Source organism: Esox lucius, chromosome 2, assembly GCF_011004845.1.
Source record: "Esox lucius isolate fEsoLuc1 chromosome 2, fEsoLuc1.pri, whole genome shotgun sequence".
Lineage (NCBI taxonomy): Eukaryota > Metazoa > Chordata > Actinopteri > Esociformes > Esocidae > Esox > Esox lucius.
In genome coordinates this window covers 12,717,901-12,743,501 of record NC_047570.1, presented here as the reverse complement: position 1 = coordinate 12,743,501, position 25,601 = coordinate 12,717,901, and the positions used below count along the sequence as shown (strand labels likewise).

General features: G+C 44.7%; 1 protein-coding gene across 1 annotated transcript in view; it reads right to left on the bottom strand.

The window, feature by feature from the left end:
• Positions 1-25,601, bottom strand: part of fam189a1 (family with sequence similarity 189 member A1) — a 137,400-nt gene that overhangs the window by 81,897 nt on the left and 29,902 nt on the right. The window contains exon 2 of the mRNA XM_029124013.2: positions 3,342-3,398. Within this exon, the coding sequence (XP_028979846.2) occupies positions 3,342-3,398 (57 nt within the window). The remainder of the gene's footprint in view (positions 1-3,341; positions 3,399-25,601) is intronic.

Genomic DNA, 25,601 nt, shown 5'->3' with positions numbered 1-25,601 from the left:
ACCTAGAGCTGCCTTGCATCCAAGGGAGTGGACAACAAAGAAATGGTTGAGTCATTTGGACTTTGCCGGACCATTCGAAGAGAATACTTTTCTCATTGTCATGGATTCCCACTCAAAGTGGCTGGAAGTGGCCAAAGTCAGCTCCATGTCCTCTGCTGCAGTAATAAGCACCCTACTGCTGCTCTTTGCCATTCATGGATTACCTGATATCATTGTGTCTGATAAAGGAGCAACGTTCACATCCTCTGATTTCAAGGATTTTGCAAAGTGGAATGGCACCCGCCAAGTTATTACAGCAACCCATCACCTGCCCTCTAATGGACAAGCTGAACACATGGTGCCGACAATGAAAGAGGCCTGAACAAGGATCTTCCAGGGCGACTGGTGCACTCGCCTGGACAGATTTCTTCTCTCTGAACATGTTATGCCCACAGCCTCTACCCGGAAGAATCCGCGAACTACAGCCCTGGATCGGCTGCACCCGAACTTCTCGTACGATATGTGGCACAAGCAGGAGGAGGGAGCTGATAGAGGACTTTGCCCCCTGCACTGCTTTGAACTGGAGGAACTGGACTATATGAGGAGCTACCCTGGCGGCCCTAAATGGGTACCTGCCATTGTAACTGAAGCCACTGGGGCCTGTCTCCTACAGGGACAGGACGCATGATGGACAAATGCATTGCCGTCATGTGGATCAACTACGAGGCTATGAAGGGGCAGCTCCTCTTACTGCATCCACTTGACCTTGATGCCCTGGATACCGTATTCGCAGGGGGAGGATCAACTCCAGAACAAATCACTGATGACCTGCTCACCTCTGCTGAATCATCCATGGTCCCCTCCGGACCACCAACGGAGATACCACCCAAGACTATACCGGGAATGTCGGCAGCCTCTTTACCCCATCATTATACTGCAAGGGGAGCAGCGCTATGGGAAGTCCACTATGTGACTAGGGGAATGGAGTGTTATGCATTGGGATACTAGGGTTGAGCACAGAAAATGGGCGTAAACACACACACACAAATATAGTATGTGCGCACCTGGTGTTAGGGGGTACACCTAGTCATGGCAGTCACTTTGTTGAATGTACCTAGTGCAGAGAAGAAGTAAACAACCTCAAAACTAACCTGATGCCCCCTGATCATTACAATCAAAAACTCAATAACCACAACCTACAACATTCTGCTGACTGACTGGTTCCCCATAAGTCCTCAGCTCACCACTACCACCAAACAATGCCAACTGCTGGTAGTCTTGTTTCAAATCCAGCTTGGTATTAGAAGTAGCCTGGCCCGGGGGTGTGAAGGTGACCAGTAGGCTTGATACTGTCCACCCTTGCTGTCTTGCCAGGTGGGCTCTCGTCGCCACTGGGATGCCCTCCCTCCAATGCCTTTTGGGGGAAGAGTCACTGGCTTGTTGTTGTCTCTCTGTTGCGCACTTGTGCAATTGGGCTGTACTCTGCTGGCAATACTCGGCCCTCATTCAGGATCTCCTGCCTGTTGGGCCCTGTCCGGGGCCTCCCCCGGGTAGGGACACAGTGTTGCCGGACCCCCCCGTCTCAGTTCCAAGGTCTTACGCTACTATACTATTGTGCTGGGGGATTGGGTCAGTTCTCCTTCCCCACAAAGTTCTCCTTCTCCACTATAAATCGTTGTTGATATGATGAATGCATTTTCTGAATTTTCCCAGTCTTCTCCCATTTTAAACTTTAGGAGGACATGAGGTCCTGGTTCACACCTGCGGAGTACCTGGTTTGGGGGGCCCGTTGCGGTCCCTGTCCTTGTCCATCTGGTCATACTTCTGACCTAGTCTAATTTTAAATAGACTCTGTATTTAGCCCAGATACATTTATTAATTATTCCAATTGGACTCTTAATATCTCACCGGCACAGCCAGAAGAGGACTGGTGACACCTCTGAGCCTGGGTCCTCTCTAGGTTTCTTCCTAAAATGTGGCTTTCTTAGAAAGTTTTTCCTAGCCACTGAAATTCAACACTACTGTTGTTTGCTCCTTGGGGTTTAAGGCCGGGTGTCTCTGTAAAGCACTTTGTGACAACTGCTGTTGTAAAAAGGGCTTTAGAAATAAATTTGATTGATTGATTGACCGACCAACATACTGCTTCACTGACTGGCTCCCTAAATGTACAAATTCGGACCGAGCAAAGAGACACATCAACAATTCAGCCGGCAATCTCAAGTCATGTTGCTGTTTTGTGTGAGCCTGATGCTTGGCTGCACACTGCAGACTTGATGCATAAACTTTACATCCTATTCACAGGCTGCCCACCAGGCAAGAATCTGAATTCACAGTGAGGATTCGGTTCTAAACACCAGCTCGAGTATAGTCTAACATGACAAGCTATCAGAACCTCCTTTCAGGCTCGTCTCTGATCATGATTTCTGTCGTACACCCTCTGGATAGAGAAATCCATTACACAGTGGAGCAACTCTGAGAAAATGTTGCACGATGATGGTGTCTAACATGGCCAGAATTTCAAATGGGAGAATTATACACACATGAGGAGCATGACGGTGAGGGAGAGTTCCTCATCTCTCTGATGTCCTGAGGAGACTGGTGACGAGAGTCAGAACTTAGGAGGAGTGACACTGGCCCTTTGAGCATATTATACAAAGGACATACTGTGCAATGTAGCCGTCGTGTTATAAAGTGTAGTGCTTATTATCCAACTCTCTAGCAACACAAACTGAGAAAAACAAACAAGTTGTGACTAAGACTAATTATTTTTTAAAGATGCTTAAGGAAAAGAGAGGAGATGGGGGGCTGTCCTTTATTGTTTGTGTTTCTTGTCATTATTTGCTCTTTTTACTTGTTTAATGCTGTTGTCTTTGATGTTAAAAGGGAGCATGAAATCCATGTAGTAAACCTGCATATCTAGTTAAATAATTATGTTGTCATCTCTGTGCTTGTGAAGCATTAAAACCAACTTGAATTACTGAAACTGTGGACAACTGTGCTCAACAGTGTCCCTATTGCAGAACTACAAGCTATATAAATGTCAACCAATTCATAGTTTACTATAGCTAGAGCCTTTCCAGGAGAGTGGTTAAGTTGTATCCTTCCTCGAAGGTATGTGCGCTATGATCTGTTTTGTAACAGTGTTTTATCCCAGCTAAGATAACTTCAGGACATCCCACTGTAGTTTGTCAGATTACACCATTGTATGCTGTTAGCCTGTTTACTGTTAGTGAAGCTGCTGTTATCCTGAATGCTTTTAGTGAGGCATCTGTTACCCTGAATGTTGTTAGCACTATGGAGTGTAAGTCACACTCACTATGGCTGAGTGAAATACTGTGTTTTTAGGCAGACCCTTCACTCACCACCAAAGAGAGAGGCCTTTTCCATGACACCACTCCTATCAGCCCAGACAGCAACACCTGGAAGAAAATACAGGTCAGTAACAGGAAGAGAACAACAGTACAGGTCCTACAGGAAGTGAACAACACTACAGGTAAGACAGGAAGAGAACAACACTACAGGTCGGAAGAGAAAACAGAGTCAGAATAACCAATATGGTCATGAACAGTCCCGGCATGAGAGAGGGGGAACAGAAAGACATGGGTCCTGAAGCTTGTTAGTATGGTTCAATGTGGTCTGATGTCATCTCCTTGGTGCGCCTGGACACATCCGATTACCACAGTACATGTGTGCTCAGTGTGTTACCTCACCAGTTCTATTAGCTGCCAGCATTCTGACACTCTCCCCTTCACCCTCTTTTACCCACCATTAACCAGCAGCATTCACCCTCACTCTTTCTCTATTCCCATACCTTTCACCATGTTATACCCACAAGCAATCCGTCCCTCATAAGGTCTCTGAAGCCATAATTTCAACTAAAAGTCTATGAGCCTTTTAACACCAAGGGCCAATACACTCTTTTTGTAATAGCTGTTTTTCTTGTTTAACTCTTTGGATATTTTTACTTGTTGAACTCTTTGGCTGATACTCTGATAAAGCCTGGGATGCTGCATACAGGCCAAATACAGACCGCAAATGTTCATGTTTCCCCCCTTTTTTTTTATATACTCTTATAGATGTTGCTAAACATCTATAAGATACATTTCATTTGTTAAAATAAGGAATGCAAACTTGAGCAGGATTATATTGTTACTAAAGTTCCATTGTCACTGACCTGTAACTCACGAGAGAGGATTACTTCTGTACTGATTTGGTGAGCACTTACCGGGCAGGAAAATCTATGTTTTTCATAATATATATTTACCGCTGATTGTTTCTCTGATAATCTGTCCTAATATTGCGGCATGTATTATAATATGTCTATATCTTATTGTTTCAGCTCACCTTATTTGCACATAAACTACATTGGGCTGAAGATCAGAGACTAACAGGTCAATAATCCTTTAGTTCAGCAAGATGATTTAATCAAAATTAGTTTAGTGACTTGCCAACTGCAGAAACACCCAAAATGCATGGTCAAATGTAAACAAATTACCATGACTGCAATATGTCTACATAAGGATGTATGTCTACGTATTCACAATGGCATCCAGAAATGACATGAGTACTATTCCAGATACTATGACAATGAGGATCACAGTGTATCTTGTTTTTCTGTCTGTTTGTTGGTTTTGACCATTAACAAAATCACAGCAAGATCATTTCACATACTCATTTTAATTTTGAAAAGATCATTTTATGGCATCATTAAACATGTTCTGCAAGTGACATAAATGTGTTTGGGAAGCATGGAGAGAGATGATCATTTCAAAGGCAGATTTCTAGATGTGAGGGCTTCACAATCTATTTGCTCTTATGAATTATAGATCACGCATTCTGTTGCAACAGAGGAAGATAGAGAAGCAGAGGGTGGGAGGATGGGTGGGTGGGAGGATGGGTGGGAGGGAGGGTGGGAGGATTTGTGAGAGGGAGGTGGAGATAAAGGCTCTATCCCTGTGAATGCAGTATGGTGGTAAATCAGTACAGCAGAAAAAGTTCCACAGGCATTCAGAGATCAGACTTTCTCCCTGCTCTTCTCTTTACCACACACTTCTGATCCACAGACACACCTTCACAGTCTTTACCACACACTTCTGATCCACAGACACACCTTCACAGTCTTTACCACACACTTCTGATCCACAGACACACCTTCACAGTCTTTACCACACACTTCTGATCCACAGACACACCTTCACAGTCTTTACCACAAACTTCTGATCCACAGACACACCTTCACAGTCTTTACCACACACTTCTGATCCACAGACACACCTTCACAGTCTTTACCACCCACTCTGATCTACAGACACACCTTCACAGTCTTTACCACACACCTCTGGTCCACAGACACACATTCACAGTCTTTACCACCCACTCTGATCTACAGACACACCTTCACAGTCTTTACCACACACTTCTGATCCACAGACACACCTTCACAGTCTTTACCACCCACTCTGATCTACAGACACACCTTCACAGTCTTTACCACACACCTCTGGACCACAGACACACATTCACAGTCTTTACCACCCACTCTGATCTACAGACACACCTTCACAGTATTTACCACACACTTCTGATCCACAGACACACCTTCACAGTCTTTACCACACACCTCTGGTCCACAGACACACATTCACAGTCTTTACCACCCACTCTGATCTACAGACACACCTTCACAGTCTTTACCACACACCTCTGGTCCACAGACACACATTCACAGTCTTTACCACCCACTCTGGTCCACAGACACACCTTCACAGTCTTTACCACACACCTCTGGTTCACAGACTCAACTTCACATACTTCACCACACACCTCTGGACCACAGACTGACCCTAACAGTCTTCACCACACATGCCCGGTCCACAGACTCACCTTCACATTCTTCACCACGCAGATCTGGTATAGAGACACACCATAACTTCTCATAGGCCTGATCTCTATACAGCCCCTGTCAACCTCTGATACCAGGGAGCACATGAATGGATGGCCATTGCAGTGCTAACAGAGGTAAGTTTCCTTTCCTTTACCATAGAGCTCTGTCATAATGACACCCAGGGGACTCCTTCCTCTTATCTCCCCTGATTCATTCTTACTCCTGGAGGAGGATAGAAAGGACAGGCTGGAGGCATTAAGGGCTCCCTGCAGGCTCCTGGCCTCAGCTCTGCTCTGGGGGACCAGGGGTAAATTCATTAGTTAACAGTGTTCACTGGTGAGATATCAATGGAGGAGCAGGGAACCCAGTCAGCCACGGGCTGTACTCTGACGGCTGGTCATAAGGGGAGGTTTTAGGAAGCTGTCTGAGAGTGGAGCACCTCTAGTCCCCTGGAAGAGGAGACAGTGGAAAAGAGTCAGGCTGGCTTTAAGGGCTCGAGTAGCAGCTAAACCTGGTCTGAGGTTAGCTGTGTCTGTCTGAGGAGAGGTGATATCGTAGGGCTGCCTGCGATAGCTTTGTGTCAATCACAGGGATTTTCCTCTCTGCTTCACTGGGAATGGGATTAAGACACAACACTTTACCACTTTTCGGCTCAACTCACCAGTTTGGAAAAGCTCCCCTACTATGAATGTACACATGCCATGGGCTTTGTGCTCTTCACACAAATCAGTAAATCAATCAATCTCATTCTCAACTCACTGATATTACGGTTAACCAACATATTCTCTAATAGGAGCGAAAGATCCATTAAATGGATTTGTGCATCCTACCATTGTTGGTTTCAAGATTCAGATGGCCACCAATCAGACACACTTCATATCCTTTCTCTCTACCAATCATACACCTTCCCTCTCCTTTTCCTCTACAATTCAGACCCCTCCCCTCTCCTATCTCTCTACCAATCAGACACCATCCCTCTCATTTTCCTCTACTATTCAGACCCCTCTCTCTCCTTTCTCTCTACCAATCAGACTCCTCCCCTCTCCTTTCTTCAATATCTGGCATTACGTTATGGTTCCTGAAGTATGGAGCCTACCTACCCATATAGATTAATGGCCAGACTCAGAAGTCCAGTATGTTTGGTTGGCCGTGTGGCTTGGTTCAATCACACTGAGCTGGTCCATTAATACATGACCACACACCATACCCTCCCCAGCACCAATCATAGCACTTCCACACTGGCCACACTTATGGCCTTGATCTGAGCCAAAAGCTCAGGCATGGAACCATAGAGAAAAACAAAGGATATTAATGCCATTTATCAGATGCTGTGCCACACAGAGACATAACACACCACACCCTAATATCCATTGCACACACACGCACACAACATAATTGTCCGGACTCCTGAACAATACAAGTATTTAAGATTGAAACAATGTATTTTGCAGTCCAACAACTGAACAGAAAAGTTAAACCATGCTATTTAGAATACAAAACCCAATAAGCACTCTTAGCTAATTTGGTTGGAATGTCATTGACCTCAAAGCCCCTCTCATCTCTGGTCTCCCCATGTTACATTCCACCCCATAGTGTGTTTATGCATACTGCAGCCTTTACACACTCACACACTCCTAAACACTCTTAATTTCATTTGTACTGTGATTTAGCTGGGAAGTGAGTTGAAAGTATTTTTCAATGATGACTTGACTGAACTCAGACAGGCCAAGAACCACATTAATAATGTAAAGGGAAATAAACATACACATCAAACTACACTGTGTACAGCAGTGCACACCTACTCCTCCCTATGTACACCTCCGTACTTACTCGTCCTCCATACATACACATAAACCCTGTGTACACCTCCTTCCTGCATACACCTCCCCCCCGCACACCTCCTCCCTGTGTACACCCCCACCCCCAATAACACCTCCTCCCCGCGTACACCTCCGCCCTACATACACCAACCCAATATGCTCCACATGTTCGTTAGCAGGACAGCACTAAAGACCCTTTAACAGCTCAATCACACCAGAGCTCCATTGTCATTTCCCAGCCCAGAGCCCAGACCCACTACTAATGATGCCTTCTCCCATTAGCAGTGTTATGATAACAGACCCTGAGCTGCCAGCGGGGGACGAGGGACGGGGGGGGGGGGGCAGACTGGGGACCCAGTGATTACAGCAACCTGGACCCACAGGCAGCGCAGAAGAACAGGGCTAATCACAACAAGCATGCCACCCGCAGTCACTGTCCTGTCCTGGAGGTCACTGCCCCCCCCCCCCCCATCTCTCACAGACAGGCATGGTTGATGAGGCTGTAATGACTTGGCTATGGATGGCCAGTGTAGACAACCCTCCTGGAAGTCTGCGTGGGCTGTGGTCACCGTTTACAGTGTACGAATGGGCATCCTCCACACCGAAACCGTGCCTCCACCCTCCCCGCGCCGTGCCAAGCCTCCACCCTCCCCGTGCCGTGCCTAAACCCTCCCTGTGCCGTGCCTCCACCCTCACCGTGCCAAGCCTCCACCCTCCCCGTGCCAAGCCTCCACCCTCCCCGTGCCAAGCCTCCACCCTCCCCGTGCCGTGCCTAAACCCTCACCGTGCCGTGCCTCCACCCTCCCCGTGCCTCCCGCAACGTCCTGCCACCCCACAGCACAGCTGTTGATGTGTCTCAGCCAGTTCCACTGAAACACGGCCGATGACAGTGATAGTCCATGTCAGGTGGTATCACGGTGCATCTGGGTTGGGCAGCGCCACATGGTGACGCTTACCGCTGGGACAATGTGGTTCTCTACAACACAACAGAGAAACGAGCAAAACACAGCGCGCCACTAGAGGCTATCTTCCTAGCAGGTTTAATACTGTGCCATCTCATTCATTTATGCCTGCCTCCATAGACGCCCTTCAGGGCACACACTGCTCTGACCGAAAGGCGTTAGAACCAAGGCATTTCAGACAGCAGACCCTGCAAGGCGGACGAGAGAGGAGAAACCCACAGACCCTGCAGGACAGACGAGAGAGGAGAAACCCACAGACCCTGCAGGACTGACGAGAGAGAAGGAGAAACCCACAGACCCTGCAGGACAGACGAGAGAGAAGGAGAAACCCACAGACCCTGCAGGACAGATGAGAGAGGAGAAACCCACAGACCCTGCAGGACAGACGAGAGAGGAGAAACCCACAGACCCTGCAGCACTGACGAGAGAGAAGGAGAAACCCACAGACCCTGCAGGATAGACGACAGAGAAGGAGAAACCCACAGACCCTGCAGGATGGACGAGAGAGAGGAGAAAACGATAGACAGAAAGGTTTCCTAGGCAACCACCCGCTGGCCATTTGCCAGCACCCATAATGATTTTCATCAACCCAGAGACGCAGGGTGTGCGGAATATAACTCACATCTAATGTGAGACAATCTCCCAAACTCATTAGAATTCCCCAACACACACACACCTGTGTGAGAGATTCCATACTCTGACATATTCAGTTTGGACCTGGTCTTCTGCTCTGCTGCGTCTCTACATGCTGGGGGGGGACAGGGAAACGCATTTAAATGAACACCAGGAGATGTTTCCGGCGGACGGCTGGTTTGTGACAAACACACTTCCATCACGACAGATATGACTGTGCATCATTGTCTTTTTCATCTGTCAAATCATATTGTTCTGCTGTCGCTAAAGTTATCCTCAGGTGCTGTTCTTACTGTGGTCTGGGTCACAAGGTGAGCCCAAGGTCACATTAGTCAGGTGGTCTAGAAAAGGACTGTGATCCCCCATTTGACGAGGAGGACGCCTGGCTAGCGTGGTGAGCAGGTAGCATTACAATCTCCCTGGAATGTCAGGTACTAAATATAAAAGTAGGATTTCCTCAAATCCTCCTGAGGACCAAACCAAAATAGTTCTGATGATTACTTCTTGGGGCCAAAACGTGAGAGAGTAGACATCATCTGTCCAAAAACGTTCACTTACATCGTTGTTTAGATTATGTCAATAGTGTACTTTTCATTTTTATTTGGGATTTAGTTTTATTTTCTGTTATTATATATATATATATTTTTTTTTTACATTCTATCATGTTGTTGAGGAGCTGACAAAATAATGTTGCTACACCTGCTCCAACATCTGTCAAACTGTACACTCACCTAAAGGATTATTAGGAACACCTGTTCAATTTCTCATTAATGCAATTATCTAATCAACCGATCAAATGGCAGTTGCTTCAATGCATTTAGGGGTGTGGTCCTGGTCAAGACAATCTCCTGAACTCCAAACTGAATGTCAGAATGGGAAAGAAAGGTGATTTAAGCAATTTTGAGCGTGGCATGGTTGTTGGTGCCAGACAGGCTGGTCTGAGTATTTCACAATCTGCTCAGTTAGTGGGATTTTCACGCACAACCATTTCAAGGGTTTACAAAGAATGGTGTGAAAAGGGAAAAACATCCAGTGTGCGGCAGTCCTGTGGGCGAAAATGCCTTGTTGATGCTAGAGGTCAGAGGAGAATGGGCCGACTGATTCAAGCTGATAGAAGAGCAACTTTGACTGAAATAACCACCCGTTACAACCGAGGTCTGCAGCAAAGCATTTGTGAAGCCACAACATGCACAACCTTGAGGCGGATGGGCTACAACAGCAGAAGACTCCACCGGGTACCACTCATCTCCACTACAAATAGGAAAAAGAGGCTACAATTTGCACGAGTTCACCGAAATTGGACAGTTGAAGACTGGAAGAATGTTGCCTGGTCTGATGAGTCTCGATTTCTGTTGAGACATTCAGATGGTAGAGTCAGAATTTGGCGTAAACAGAATGAGAACATGGATCCATCATGCCTTGTTACCACTGTGCAGGCTGGTGGTGGTGGTGTAATGGTGTGGGGGATGTTTTCTTAGCACACTTTAGGCCCCTTAGTGCCAATTGGGCATCGTTTAAATGCCACAGCCTACCTGAGCATTGTTTCTGACCATGTCCATCCCTTTATGACCACCATGTACACATCCTCTGATGGCTACTTCCAGCAGGATAATGCACCATGTCACAAAGCTCGAATCATTTCAAATTGGTTTCTTGAACATGACAATGGGTTCACTGTACTGAAATGGCCCCCCCAGTCACCAGATCTCAACCCAATAGAGCATCTTTGGGATGTAGTGGAACGGGAGCTTCGTGCCCTGGATGTGCACCCCACAAATCTCAATCAACTGCAAGATGCTATCCTATTAATATGGGCCAACATTTCTAAAGAATGCTTTCAGCACCTTGTTGAATCAATGCCACGTAGAATTAAGGCAGTTCTGAAGGCGAAAGGGGGTCAATCACAGTATTAGTATGGTGTTCCTAATAATCCTTTAGGTGAGTGTATACGACCTATGAACTTTGATTACAATTTATTTTAAAAGCTGAGCTTACAATGAAATAAATAATATAGATGTTTAATATGAAAGCAAACCGCATCTCGCTGTCCTGTACAAACACATTCAGTATAATGGCTAGAGACCTTGGAAAGCTTTTGCCTAGCCTAGTGTAGTAAGTGTCAATTCCTTTTAAAGTCACACACATCCGTTCATCCACAATCTCCTCTCATTTAAATTTGGCCAGGAATTAAGTGCATCCCTCCTTGCCAAGCTGCCACTCACAACAAGTGTGTGTATGTGTGCATGTGTGTGTGTGTGTGTGTAAATCATGTATAGAATAGCTGGTTGCTGAGCCTATGTATATCCAGGGCTGAATTGGATGTGTCAGGAGAAACTCACCACCACTCCTTAATTAAATAGAGTCTAGTGATTAAATGGATGTCTAAAGGAGCCCTGCTTTAAAAGGGGGGACACTGTTGACGTCTTGCCAGTCTTGGTGATCAGTGAAGAGCCCACAGACGGGGAGGATGGAGAAATTCCTTTGATCTCACAAAGTGGAGAGCTTACCCTGTCTTGTCGACCAGAATTAGCAAGTTCAGCCCAATTCTGAGATGAGCTCAGATGACACCATTTTTAGCAAACTTCAGGAATACGATAAACGTTTTACCACTTCTCAGGGAATCAGGGTTACCAGGTAGGAAGTATGGCTTCTGTCTGGAATATTCTGACCGTGGGTTCTCCAGGGTCTGAGAGGAGAGAGTGGGGCTGTTAAAACAAACATGACGTCACCATGACAGGCGAGAGGTTAACGTTAATGAGCACAGTGAAGGGGAATTGTCGCATCAGAGAAAACCTGTGGTTCGATGACGACCAGCAGTTCCATTCTGACCTTGACAATCCCTTCTCCTCTCATGTTTTATGAACGGGTGAGAGGTATGTGTTTTGACTCTAACCTTTCCAGCTGTCCTCCATCCCTCTCTAGTGCCTCTTGAGAACACGGCAAAGAAATTAGCGCCAACAGCAATAACTGCTCTCAACCCTTTGTCCTTATTGAGACCACGTGCCTGGGAAATGGGACCATCCAAGAGAAAGGAAAAGGAGCACTAACAGACAGCTTGGCAAAACTTAGTTTAAACCTCCTCTGATGCTTCTACTACAGGCTTTAACGTTCTCTTTTCTTCTCATTCTCTCTTCATCTCTCCATCTCCCTACCTCTCCCCTCCCCCAACCCATTCCCATATCCCTCCACCTTACATTCAGAACAAGCACCTATTCGTCATTGCCATGGAAACAGTGGAACAACATTAGGTTGGCAGGCAATGCCTGGGGGCTGGGTATCTCAATCTCTTATCCCGCTCATACTTCCCATCCCTCTTTCATCCTCTTTTATTACATTTCAAACCATTCCCTTCATCCGCCAGTTCCTAATACCTGCTAAATTCATTGCAGCAGCGACTGGAGAAAAATATTCAACTTTGATTTGTTTGTTTAATTGCAAAAATCCGTACTCACTTATGGATAGATTTTAAGACCTGTGCAGAGATGGGAACGTATTGAACAACAGACAGGAGTATGGTACATATCTCGCCGGCCAGGCGGATCACGCTGCCCAATGGCAGCCTACCCAAGGTTCCCGGCCTGCACAGCCAAGCAGTCCCCTGCGGCCACACGGAAGATGCAGCCTACCTATTCAACCACCCCTGTCCCACCCAACAGCACAGTATAACCCAGGCCGGGATCAGCAACATCAAGGCAGAAAGCCCTCACCAAGTGGCCCCAGGGTGTCGCTAAATACCCTGTTTGGCAACCGTTGTCCCTTGCTGTCATTGGGAAAGTAGCACACTACCCAGAGACAGCGTGGCAAGCAGACAAAATAGTCCGGTAACACTTCGGGTTGGTCCACTGATGAGGTCATAGGAGCACAAAAGGGACTACACCAAGTAGCCCCCTCAGAACAAGACACACCCAGCCGGAGGCTGCGTCTCTGGTGGCGTTGCCAGAGTGAGGCCGGTCAGGTCGTACTAGAGCCGGGGAGAACAGTTTCCCAATGAGGCACCACTGATGGGGGCCCGCCCGTTATATAACATGTATTAACGGGTCTGTCTACTTTGGTGGGGAATCTCAGGCTGTCCATGGCTGTCTAGGTCCATTCAGGGCTTTTCTGTTAATAGAAAAACTTCCATTTCATTTGACCACAACAGCGTGGTCAAAAGTTTGTGTTAATATTTAAAGATGCCGTCTGGGAAAGAACATATGTTTTCAAACACTTGTTATTATTTTAATCACACCGAAGGATTACCCAACTGACCCATTTGCAATGAAAGAAAATAGTAAACTTTTCATTATAATATATTTCCAGGAATTTTTATGCTTCCATAGACATGGAAATGGGGAAAGATATATTAGAGGGTTTTTGCTGAACTAACAGTGGACTGGATTTGAACTCATGCTGCAGCAGTACACCAGAGAAAGCAGCCTAGAGCAACTGTCTGTGTTGTAACCACAAATGTCGATTAAGGACATTTTATACATGTTTTCGTTCATTTGCTTATTATATAAGTTCAACAACCTTAAGAGAAACCAGAACACAATTGAACAAGTGTCACATGTAAGTTCTCTTATATTTGTTTTGGCCATTAGGAATAAAAAAGGTGGTGTCACATAACTAACCACTTTTTCTAGTGATTTTTACTAATAATCCATATCTTTGGAGAATCCTATGAATGACCTAAACTACGTTGACCACGGCGTAAAAAACGTGTGACCGAAAGTACGCTCGTACCATTGGTCGTCCCACAGGGACGGATGGACAGATAGACAACCAACTGCGCTGGATTCAGAGCAGTGCTCTAATAGGATTCCACTGTCTGTCCCACTGGATAATTGCAGGCAAAAGGCAGATTGCATTAGAAAGGGCCCAGACACTGGCCCTCCCAATTACTCCCTGCTCTATTCCTTCTCAAGATCAAACCTCCTCCATGACCGACGCAGTTAAAACCGCCTGTCATGTCAGCCACTGAACTAAAGTAAGCCCTGAGAGATGCCTTGCTTTGATGATATATGGAGTTTGTCAAAATATGCCACAACTGTTTTCTGTTCAATTACTCACCAGCCCCTGCACTTCTGAACGATGCATGCAGGACAGAAGACAATATCCTAGTAAACAAAACATACGCAGGAAGAACGACAGTCGAGCTACAGTGGATTTGGAATAATGAACTGATTGAGTTTGAAGCAGATCAGTTCATAAGGGTGATCTACTTTATAATGACATGTTATCCAACCCTTCTGTAGTTGTGATCAGTTAAGGTGCTATGACAGCATATAAGCTAACTGACTTCACACTTGGGCAGTGGTCCCCACATCCAATACTTGACTACCCTGAGCAGAACACATTTATGTTGTAGCCCTGGACTAGCACACCCAAAGCCTGATAATTAATTTACATGCTGAATGAACTTTGTTTGGCTGTGGCTACAATAAAAATGTGGACTGTTGAAGGTCCTCGAGGACCGGAGTTAGAAACCACTGCCTAGGGGAGCTAAAACGCTCACAATTATACTCAGGTGTAAATAGGTGTTTGGTTGGTTGTGCGTGCGTACCAGACCAGCACTCATGTTAGATGCTTTGTGAAAGAATTTCAATCATTTTCTATCACTGGCCCCCGTTCAAAACTAATTTGATATAATCAATGCACATTATAGTTCTGAATGAGCGGTTGAAGTTTCCAGTACAAAATGACTAAAAGACAGTAGGTAGAGCAGACAGCAACATCTGAATCAGGCATTCAAAAGGACAAAACAGTTGAATTCCCAGATGGAGCTGTACTGTAAAACAGATATTCTTCACTGCAGGGTTCTGTCTGTTCCAAGTGGAGGCAATCTCAGAGGTTTTATTTCATTACAAATATATTAACATAATACTCGAATACCATTTTAAATTCAAATTCCTCTCGATGCGCCGTAAGGTGAAGCACATTTCTAGCTCACCCTACACCTTCTAGCTTTGGCTAGACCACTGACCTGGAAGGTGTATAATCTCACTGACTGTGCTGTTCAACTGCTAACTAACATGGCACTCTCTGTCAAACAAGTGCTGTCTCTGATGACAGAGGAATTGATTCAGTGCCAGTGTGAGATGTTTTTAGTTCCTTCCCAACTATATTTTTCTCTGAGCCTGTTTATGGAGCTGGAAGAACCTACAAAACCGGACTCCCTGCGTCACCACTCATTCCACCCCAACACACACTGAGCCAGACATTGTCTTTAGCCCTCAGGCACTGCAGGGAGTGTCGGTCAGAAAGGTGTCCCACGTTACCTCGGAAGCAACAATTATCCGTAAATTTCTCCAGCGCAAATCTGGCAACAGAACCTGCAGTGTACAAACGTTGTTATAGTCTGGATGCGTGGTGATTTATATACCTGAAGGAAACTGTATTGACACGGGGTTAGAGTGCCTATTTCCTTCTCATCAAACACTAAGACACACCATTCACCAGCAAGGCTGTGGAGGGATAAGCAACGCTGGCTTAAAATGACAGGTTAGCATTGGCCCAAAACACTGGCAATCAATCACTAACTACAGCCCGTGCTATCGGAGCCAAGAGGCCTTGCTTTATTTCTCCCTCCTAACCCTCCTCTCCCATTGATGAAACACTATCTCTATTGATCGTTCATTAAACTGTTTGCAACCAAGCACGCCACCACACAGTACAAAGCCAGGGTGGAAATACGGTGTTTATACTTAGCGAGCGCGCGCGCGCACACACACACACACATACACGTATATATATATATACAAACACATACTTTTTGTAGCTCATTAAACAAACAACTAAAAATAACAGGAGCCAGTAATTTACGGGGAAGTGGCTGACTGATGGCTTCAAGATGCAATTAGCACTGAACAGCCGAGCGGAGCCGTCATCATCCAGCAGCCGCTTAATGACTTCATCCACCCACTCTCACACAGACCCACGCTGCGGACGGATGAATCCCTCTGCATTGCTAACCTGCAGAATCAAACTGGTATTGGTATGTCCTCGTTTGTGCTGGAACATTGTTTGGCAGTAAATGGGGAACAACCGGAGCAGTCGATCATTTAGTTGTGACTGTTTTTGCGGGACATTCTCTCTCATCACAAAGCCAACACGTCCAACACTTCAGAATAATTACTAGCATTGCAGCTGGCATCCAGAAGCGTCGGATGCCCAAGATTGAGGTCAGCAACTCACAGAGCTCAGCTATACTCACCCAATCAAGGCCCCATGGTAGGCCTAACCACATAACACCAGAAACAAACACAGACCCTGTGTTCCTTTATAGTCACACACACACACACAGTCCGGCCCAGTGGTAAGGAGGGCTGATCAGTCTGAGAGGGGTAATGTTCTTAGTTACATCAGCGTCCCCGGGCCAAAGCGGAGAGGATGGGACAGGGCCTGTGTGGAGCGGAGGTAAGGGGAGTTGACAGGCAGAAGCACCCACAGGGTCTCCCCTGGCCAGCTGTTGCTCCTTTCCTCCTCCTCTCCACTCCTCTTTGCTTCTGCCTGTCAACTCTCCCTGTTATCACGCTGCTTTATGTCCAGTGCAGGAGAACGGATTTCCTTACCAAGCATTTGTGCCACTTGGGCTCTGGTAGTAGTCCAGTAAGACAGAGATGCAGGTATGGTTCAGATGGGTAGAGAATATGATCCAACAGGAGGTGAAACTGGATGTTCTTCTCAGGAGAGGAGCCCGGTTGGAGACACTGCAGGTACCATGCAGATCTAGTCATGTAAAACACTGTGGTGCTGATGCTCGCTTAGGGAGTAGGTTTTAAGAACCTCTCATTGTTGCACAAAGTTGAGATGCATTGTGAACAACGTTCCCTGGTGTTTCCAGTGTAAAAGTCACATAGTGAAATCTTACTGCTGTGGTTGAATGACTAAGCTTATGAGGTGGAACAGGAGTTCTCCCAGCACAGTTTACAACCAGCATAACTCTAATGTGTTCATGAAAACTTTCACTCTTTGTGTGTGTGAGAGATATGAAGAAAAGAGAATATGTTTTTATCAGGAAGCAGAACAAAGTTAAGATCCCTGTTAAATCAAGATTGTTTCTGCAACGTTATCCAAATCATGTAGTAAAACTGATAATTATAGAAACTCATTTGGACCTGCTGAACAGAACACAGTGTTGATCCCATGAAGCAGCTCTGCTGAAAAGAACACAGTGTTGACCCCTTGAAGCAGCTCTGCTGAACAGAACACAGTGTTGACCCCTTGAAGCAGCTCTGCTGAACAGAACACAGTGTTGACCCCTTGAAGCAGCTCTGCTGAACAGAACACAAGTGTTGATCCCATGAAGCAGCTCTGCTGAAAAGAACACAGTGTTGACCCCTTGAAGCAGCTCTGCTGAACAGAACACAGTGTTGACCCCTTGAAGCAGCTCTGCTGAACAGAACACAGTGTTGACCCCTTGAAGCAGCTCTGCTGAACAGAACACAGTGTTGATCCCATGAAGCAGCTCTGCTGAACAGAACACAGTGTTGACCCCTTGAAGCAGCTCTGCTGAACAGAACACAGTGTTGACCCCTTGAAGCAGCTCTGCTGAACAGAACACAGTGCTGACCCCTTAAAGCAGCTCTGCTGAACAGAACACAGTGCTGTATCTGTGTTGGGACATGCTGAGCCTTTGCCTCTACCATCTCAAACTAGTCTCAGGTAGAGTTCAAATTACAACCTAAATATTTCTGGGTTTTACATTGATCCAAATGTATTCTACCTGGAACCAAAAGTGTTCTACCTAGAACAAAAAGGCTCTCATAATGTGCTATTCAAATGGACAGAAAAAGAACCCTTTGAAACTTGATTTAACCCTTTCTCTTTTCACTAGTATCCCATTCATACCAAGCCTGAACACCAGCAATTTGACCATATTTTGATTAAAATGCAGACTTTATATCTATATGTAAGGTCCCCAAAAAGAACCAGTGATCATTATTGTAAAGCATTGACTGTGTGTTAGTATCAATGGAGCTCTGGGTCAGTATCAGTGGACCTCTGGGTCAGTATCAGTGGACCCCTGGGTCAGTATCAATGGAGTTTTGGGTCAGTATCAAAAGAGATCTGGGTCAGTATCAATGGACCTCTGGGTCAGTATCAGTAGACCTCTGGGTCAGAATCAATTGAGTTTTGGGTCAGTATCGAAAGAGCTCTGGGTCAGTATCAATGGAGATCTGGGTCAGTATCAGCTTTGTGAGCAGCAGCTTCTTTTACTCACTACACTTCAACGTCCTGTGAAGTAGAGGTCCTGTTGCAAGAGCAACCAATCACAATGTTTCACAGAAGTAGATAACGCCCCCAAACTTACGAGGCTCTAAGTATAACATTAAAAGTTTGTGGCAAAAGCTGATCAGTGTTCCTCATGCTTGCATAACTGGCTAACAGTTAATACCAAATGGTACAATTATTAATGCAATTTGTAAGCCTGTAAATGTTAGCCAACACTACAAGCCCCAAGTGCCGGTTATGTCCCTGATTAGACTACAGTAAATGCGCCTCTCAGAATTCTGGTCTAAAGCAATGTCTATAAAAAAACACTGAAGTAAACATTTAAATGTATGTAAAGTGACCATGTCAACATTGCTAAATTATTATCAGAAAGAATACCTCAACAACGCCACAGATCCTATCTGAAAGAGATGAATGATTCCTGCTGATACTGCCCACACATCCCCCGATTGTCCTGGTCCACCTGGTTCTGCGGCTGATTTGGATTCTGTTTAAGGATTCTTGACCCAGCTCACATGCATTTATTGACCTGCTTATCGTCGGAAAATGCAAAAATACTGACGTGGCCCAAAAGGTCATGAACTCTTATAATCTTCAGACAGGATAGCCAGAAGAGGACAGGCCAGCCCTCAGAATCTTGTTCCTCTCTAGGTTTTTACCCTATTAGTGAGTTTCTCCTAGCCACTGTGCATCAACTCTGTTGTTTTGTGCTCTTTGGGTTTTCATCTGTAAAAGCACTTTGTGACGTAACTGCTGATGTAAAAGGGGCTTTATGAAACACATCTGATTGATTGAAATAAGACTGTACAACCCCCGACCCACAGCAGCAACACAGGTCTGAAATTGAGACATGAGAAATTAAGAAATATCATTCTAGGGCTGGGATGCCTGCAGGTAAGATCACCCCCCCCTTACCCCCCCCCAACCCCCACCCCCCTCCGGTCACCCACGGTTCTAAACCCCCCCCCCTCGGCACATGCACTGTACAAGTCAATCAGGTCCAAAGAAAACCACCACCTGAACAGTGTCTTTCTGCTGTGTCCCTCAGTATCCAGCCATCTGCCCCACAGAGACTAATAAAATCATGCTAACCAAATGAAGACACCTCCTAACTGTTAACCGCTAATTAAATAGCTGCTGTATATAACTGCCAAAACTCTAGCAACCTCCCTACATCTAAACAGACACAAACACTATCAAAATGGAACTGCATCGGTATCAGGACAATTAATGTATAGGATGAATGTATGAGATGCATTTTTTGTCTTCATATCCCTTCATCTAATATGGTCCCCACATATGGTATTGTATATAACTGTATGTCAAACACAGTAGATTTAGTGTATTCTGTTCCCAGCATGTTGTCTACCATTAACAGCACCGTCTCACCAAGAATAAGTCTGGGTATGAGTGAATGGATTTGGCCAATCATGGCGATTATTAATTAATCTGTGGAGGATGTCAGTGGAGGAGAAGCGGCCTTATCATCCATTATCATCCTTAAAATATGATAATGATATTGACATTACATAGTCACTAATGACTACTTTTCATAAACAATAGGTGTCATTTCATTACCGACAACACTCCAGGCAGGAAAATAAAGAGCAACTTGACTTAGTGCAGAAGGCCACTAATGTAGACGCTGAAACAGCTCTCACAGATGCGCACATTACAGCCTATTGTAATTATGGGGAGTGTTAAAGACTCACAGAAGGTTTTCTGAATCCATCTGAGTGTGTATTATCATTCACAAGCAAACTAATTCATAAAGCCAGCAAACAGAATGGTCAATTAAGGTGGGACGTATTTACAATAAAACTAAGGACAACACATGTATAAGGTATGGTATAAGCCCAGGTTTCACAACACATTCCAACACATTCCTCACACAAATTTTAAGTTATTGTGCGTGTGTTTGTGTGCATTATTGTGTGTGTGTGTGTGTGTCAAAGTGTGTCACAGTGTGTTCTTACACCCTACATACATACTGTAAGAAAACCAGGCTAAAGCACAGCAGGCTAAACAAGATGTGATCTTTGCAATTTTCTCACAAGGTCTATTAATAGCTCTCTATCTAGTCACTGAGCACATTCTGTCAAACAGATAACATCTACAGATTATTTAAAAAACGACTGTCACTTAGTAAAGTAATAAGTTCCCCACTAGCAAACCATTATAAAATATTTTCTAAAATCATTAAAAAGCTCCAAAGTGGTATGGTTACAATTTGGGCTAAGCCTGTCTGTAGCCTAAAAGTATTACAATTTATGTGTATAATGAATTCAAAATGCCACAAGAACTGAACCAAAAACTTGTGTTGAGAAAAAAGCCATCTCAGAGGTTCTCTGTCATTAGCTTTATATCTCCAATTACCTAAAGACATTATTTGACTGACAATTTTAAAAGCTGCCTCCTGCTAAAAATATACCCAGGAAAAGAGAAAAACTATGTAACCCATTAAAATAGAATATGACAGCTAAAACACTATTCATGAAGCTAAAGAACAAAACTTGAGTTCCATGTTTTAGCACAATTTTAGCAATAACATTCATGGTTCTCTCTCTCTCTCTCTCTCTCTCTCTCTCACAAACACACACACACACACACACAGGATCAATTAGACATTTAACCCTTTATAACATATTGAAACCATTGATGGACTTCCACAGAGGTCAAAGAGTAAAATGGTCTTCAGATAACATGTTGGCCTGGAAGTAAAAACAGGATGTATACCATCTATGTTTCAAACTGTATGTTTACTGTGAACAACACTGTTTCCAAAGAAGTCAGGTCACTGCGTAAATGGAGATAAAAACAGAATGCAATGATTTGCTAATTATTTATCCCTATAGTTGATTGAAAATAGTACAAAGACAACATATGAAATGTTAAAACTGAAAATGTTTATTATTTTTGGAAAAATACATGCCCATTTTGAATTTGATGCCAGCAACATGTTTCAAAGAAGTTGGGACAGGGGAAAGTTTACCACTGTGTTGCATCACCTCTTGTTTTATCAACACTCTGTAAGCATTTGGGAACTGAGGAAACCAATTGATGTAGTTTTACAAGGGAAATCACACACATCACATACATCTTCTTCCGCTTCATCCGGGGCCGGGTCGCGGGGGAAGCAGTCTAAGCAGAGATGCCAAGACTTCCCTCTCCCCAGACACTTCCTCCAGCTCTTCCAGGGGGACACCGAGGCGTTCCCAGGCCAGCCGGGAGACATAGTCCCTCCAGCGTGTCCTAGGTCTTCCCCGGGGTCTCCTCCCGGTGGGACGGGACCGGAACACCTTCCCAGGAAGGCGTTCCGGAGGCATCTGAAACAGATGCCCAAGCCACCTCACCTGACCCCTCTCGATGTGGAGGAGCAGCGGCTCTACTCTGAGCTCCTCCCGGGTGACCGAGCTTCTCACCCTATCTCTAAGGGATCGCCCAGCCAACCTGCAGAGAAAGCTCATTTCGGCCGCCTGTATCCGGGATCTTGACCTTTCGGTCATGACCCAAAGCTCATGACCATAGGTGAGAGTAGGAACATAGATTGACCGGTAAATCGAGAGCTTCGCCTTGCGGCTCAGCTCTTTCTACACCACGACAGGCCGATACATCGACCGCATTACTGCAGAAGCTGCACCGATCCGTCTGTCAATCTCCCGTTCCATCCTTCCCTCACTCGTGAACAAGACCCCTAGATACTTAAACTCCTCCACTTGAGGCAGGCACTCTCCACCAACCTGAAGTGGGCAAGCCACCCTTTTCCGACTGAGGACCATGGCCTCGGATTTGGAGGTACTGATTCTCATCCCCACCGCTTCACACTCGGCTGCAAACCGTCCCAGTGCATGCTGAAGGTCCTGGTTTGAATGGGCCGACACGACAACATCATCCGCAAAGAGCAGAGACGAAATTGTGTGGGCCGTGAGGGACACAGTCGAATGCCTTCTCCAAATCCACAAAACACATGTGGACTGGTTGGGCAAACTCCCATGAACCCTCCAACACCCTGTAGAGGGTATAGAGCTGGTCCAGTGTTCCACGGCTCGGACGAAAACCACACTGTTCCTCCTGAATCCGAGGTTCTACTATCGGCCGTATTCTCCTCTCCAGTACCCTGGCATAGACTACAAGGGAAATGTATTCCCATATTTGCTTGATATAGGATTTCAGCTGTTCGGGGTCTCCTTTGTCGTATTTTAATGCACTAAATGTTCTCAATGGGTAACAGGACTGGAAAGCAGGCAGGCCAGTTTAGCACTCAGACTCTTATACTACGAAGCAATGCTGTTGTAAAGTGTGCAGAATGTAGTTTGACATTGCAAGGTCTTCCCTGAAAAAGACGTCATCTGGATGGCAGCATATGTTGTTACAAAACCTGTACTGTATATATTGTTCAGCATTAATGGTGCCTTCACAGATGTGCAAGTCGCCCATGCCATGTGCACTAATGCACCACCATACCATCACAGATGCTGGTTTTTGAGCTGGGCACTGAGAACAAGCTGGATGGTCCCTCTCCTCTTAAGTCCAGAGGATGCAGTGTCCATGATTCCCCAAAATTCTTTCAAATTTTGATTTGTCAGACCACAGGACAGATTTCCACTTCGCCTCAGTCCATCTTAAATGAGCTCGGGCCCAGAGAAGTCAGTGGCGTTTCTGGATCTTGATTTTTTTAGTGTTTTCTTCTTTGCATGTTAGAGTATTCCAGTCTTTTGAAACTTTTTTGAAACGTGTTGCTGGCATCAAATTCAAAGTGTACATATATTTTCCCAGAAACAACCTTTCTCAGTTTCAACATCTGATATGTTGTCTTTGTACTGTTTTCTATTGAATATAGAGTTTAAATGATTTGCACATCATTGCATTCCTTCTGTTTTTACTTACCTTTTAGGGAGCGTCCCAACATTTTTGGAAACAGGGTTGTATGTTTCCAACAGCTCAGGGAATGCCAACCTAAAGCCACTATCACCATGCAGTTAGAACAAACTCAGAAAAATGGAAACCCCCTTTACGAACAGAAGAATGTTTGCCAAATCCTGCCTACTGCCTACTTTGTGTGTGTTCAGAAATAATTTCAAAAAAAACGTTTTCTGGTCACATTAGGATTCATGTTAGTACTTCAATATAATTTAATAATACTGTATTTGTTTTTTAGCTTCTTTTTGTCTTAATCAGTTTTTATGTGCACAATGGGAGCAAACAAATATTATTCCAAGTTTTACAAATAAGTGACATATTGGTTTCAAATTAAAGATGACTATGTGACAAAGTACATTGTAATTGTAATTAGTTTTTCGGTTTTTGTGATACGTCTGTTTGAAATGTATAAGATAATATGATACATTTTAAACATTCTCAGTAATCTAAAGCAACATTCTGCAATTCTATTGGGGTCTGAAGGGTTAACAATGCGAGTCAAATTGAGCTAAGCTGAGCTGCAGTCCACTGATATGGACCAGATATTAGAAGATCAGCCATGTAGCTCACAGCCATGCAGACATGATAATCATCTTAAGGAAACAAGGCTGGGCGTCAGCTGATCAACAAACATTAGCCTAAACCCCCTTTCCCTCCCCATGCTACCCATGTCCATTAGCCCTGTCAATCACAAGCGCGTGCGCACGCACACACACACGCACGCACGCACGCACACACGCATAATCTCAACCAGGCAAAGCCATGAGCCGTTCCTAACCCTCTCAATTTATAAAAGTGCCCCCACAAATCAATGTGGATTAGCTTTAGAAAAAACCTGTATCAGTGCGCCTGTGCATTTCTATTAAAAAGAGAACAGCATTGGCCCTTCGAAAAGGTGGTGTAATTTTATCTATTGATCCAAATACCAGTAGAAACCATCTATTACAATAAATCACTGTTTGAGCAGTAACTGAAATATGGCAAACTTGCTAATGCTTAAAAAAAAACGAATCTATAATCTTCTGCTGGACCAGTATAAAGTAACAGAAAGATAACACAATATTGTAGAAAAACAAGGGCATAGACAAAAACAAATACACACAATAAAATTATCCACAGAGGTCATTGGAGACATGGGCAACAAATGTATTCCATATTGTTAAAAGATAAATGGATTACCCCTTAAAATCCAAATTGCTACTCACGATTGTTATTGGTAAAATAGCTGGTGTACCTTTTCACAGGAGTAGACACAATGTGCAATTGTTATAAAAATGGTTTTGCCAACCCAAGGTGACTGAGAAAATCTATCTAGTTTAACAATATAAGACAAATATATCTAAGTCATTAAACTAGCCGGCACGCATGACAACCTGTAGACTGACAGAGACAGATGTTCAATAGTGCTAAGGGCTTTGGGTGGAATCTGGAGGTCTGTCACAAATGTGTTTTTCCAGGTCAATACATTACTTTTTTGTAGTACTGCTAGGCTTCAACTTTATTTGGCAAACTCTTATTTCACAGGGTTTTGCATATACTATATCTGCTCAAAGACCAGGGGAACGGTCTACAAATGGACATTGAATCTTAAAGGGAAAGTAAGACTGGTGAAAAAGGCAAGAATTTATGCTTTACTGTTCCAAGAGCAAAGTAACAAACCAAGAGCCAGACGGTCTATTCAGATGGGTGACCAACCCGTTCCAGTATTGTTCTCCCAGAGATACGCCCTCCCTCCGTGTCATAGTTTGACAGTTCTATCCCCAACATTCTTCTTGCCATTTAGGAAAATCTCCAGCAAAATGTCAATCATTCCGGACAAAGCCATAAAAAGATCAGGTTAGGGTCATTACCACATAAGTATATTTGAGTTACATTTGATTGATATTTGCGTTATAATGATCGTATCCGGTTGGGGTGGAATGATTGCCACTGATAGACGGCACAGCTCTATAGAGCCCACGACAGCGTCACCTTATTTCTGAAACATCAGCTGCTCACGGAGACCGCAACATCAGGAGGTGTTAAAGATGCAATACTCCCTGCAGACATTTTGAAATGTTGTTAATGATAAAGGCCTGGTCAAGACACCTCTTCACACAGTTTACACACACTCTTCCTCTGTGTTGTGTCACCATCAATAAGTCACTATGCCTGCCTGGAGCCATACCTCCAGCCCAAAATAAACCAATA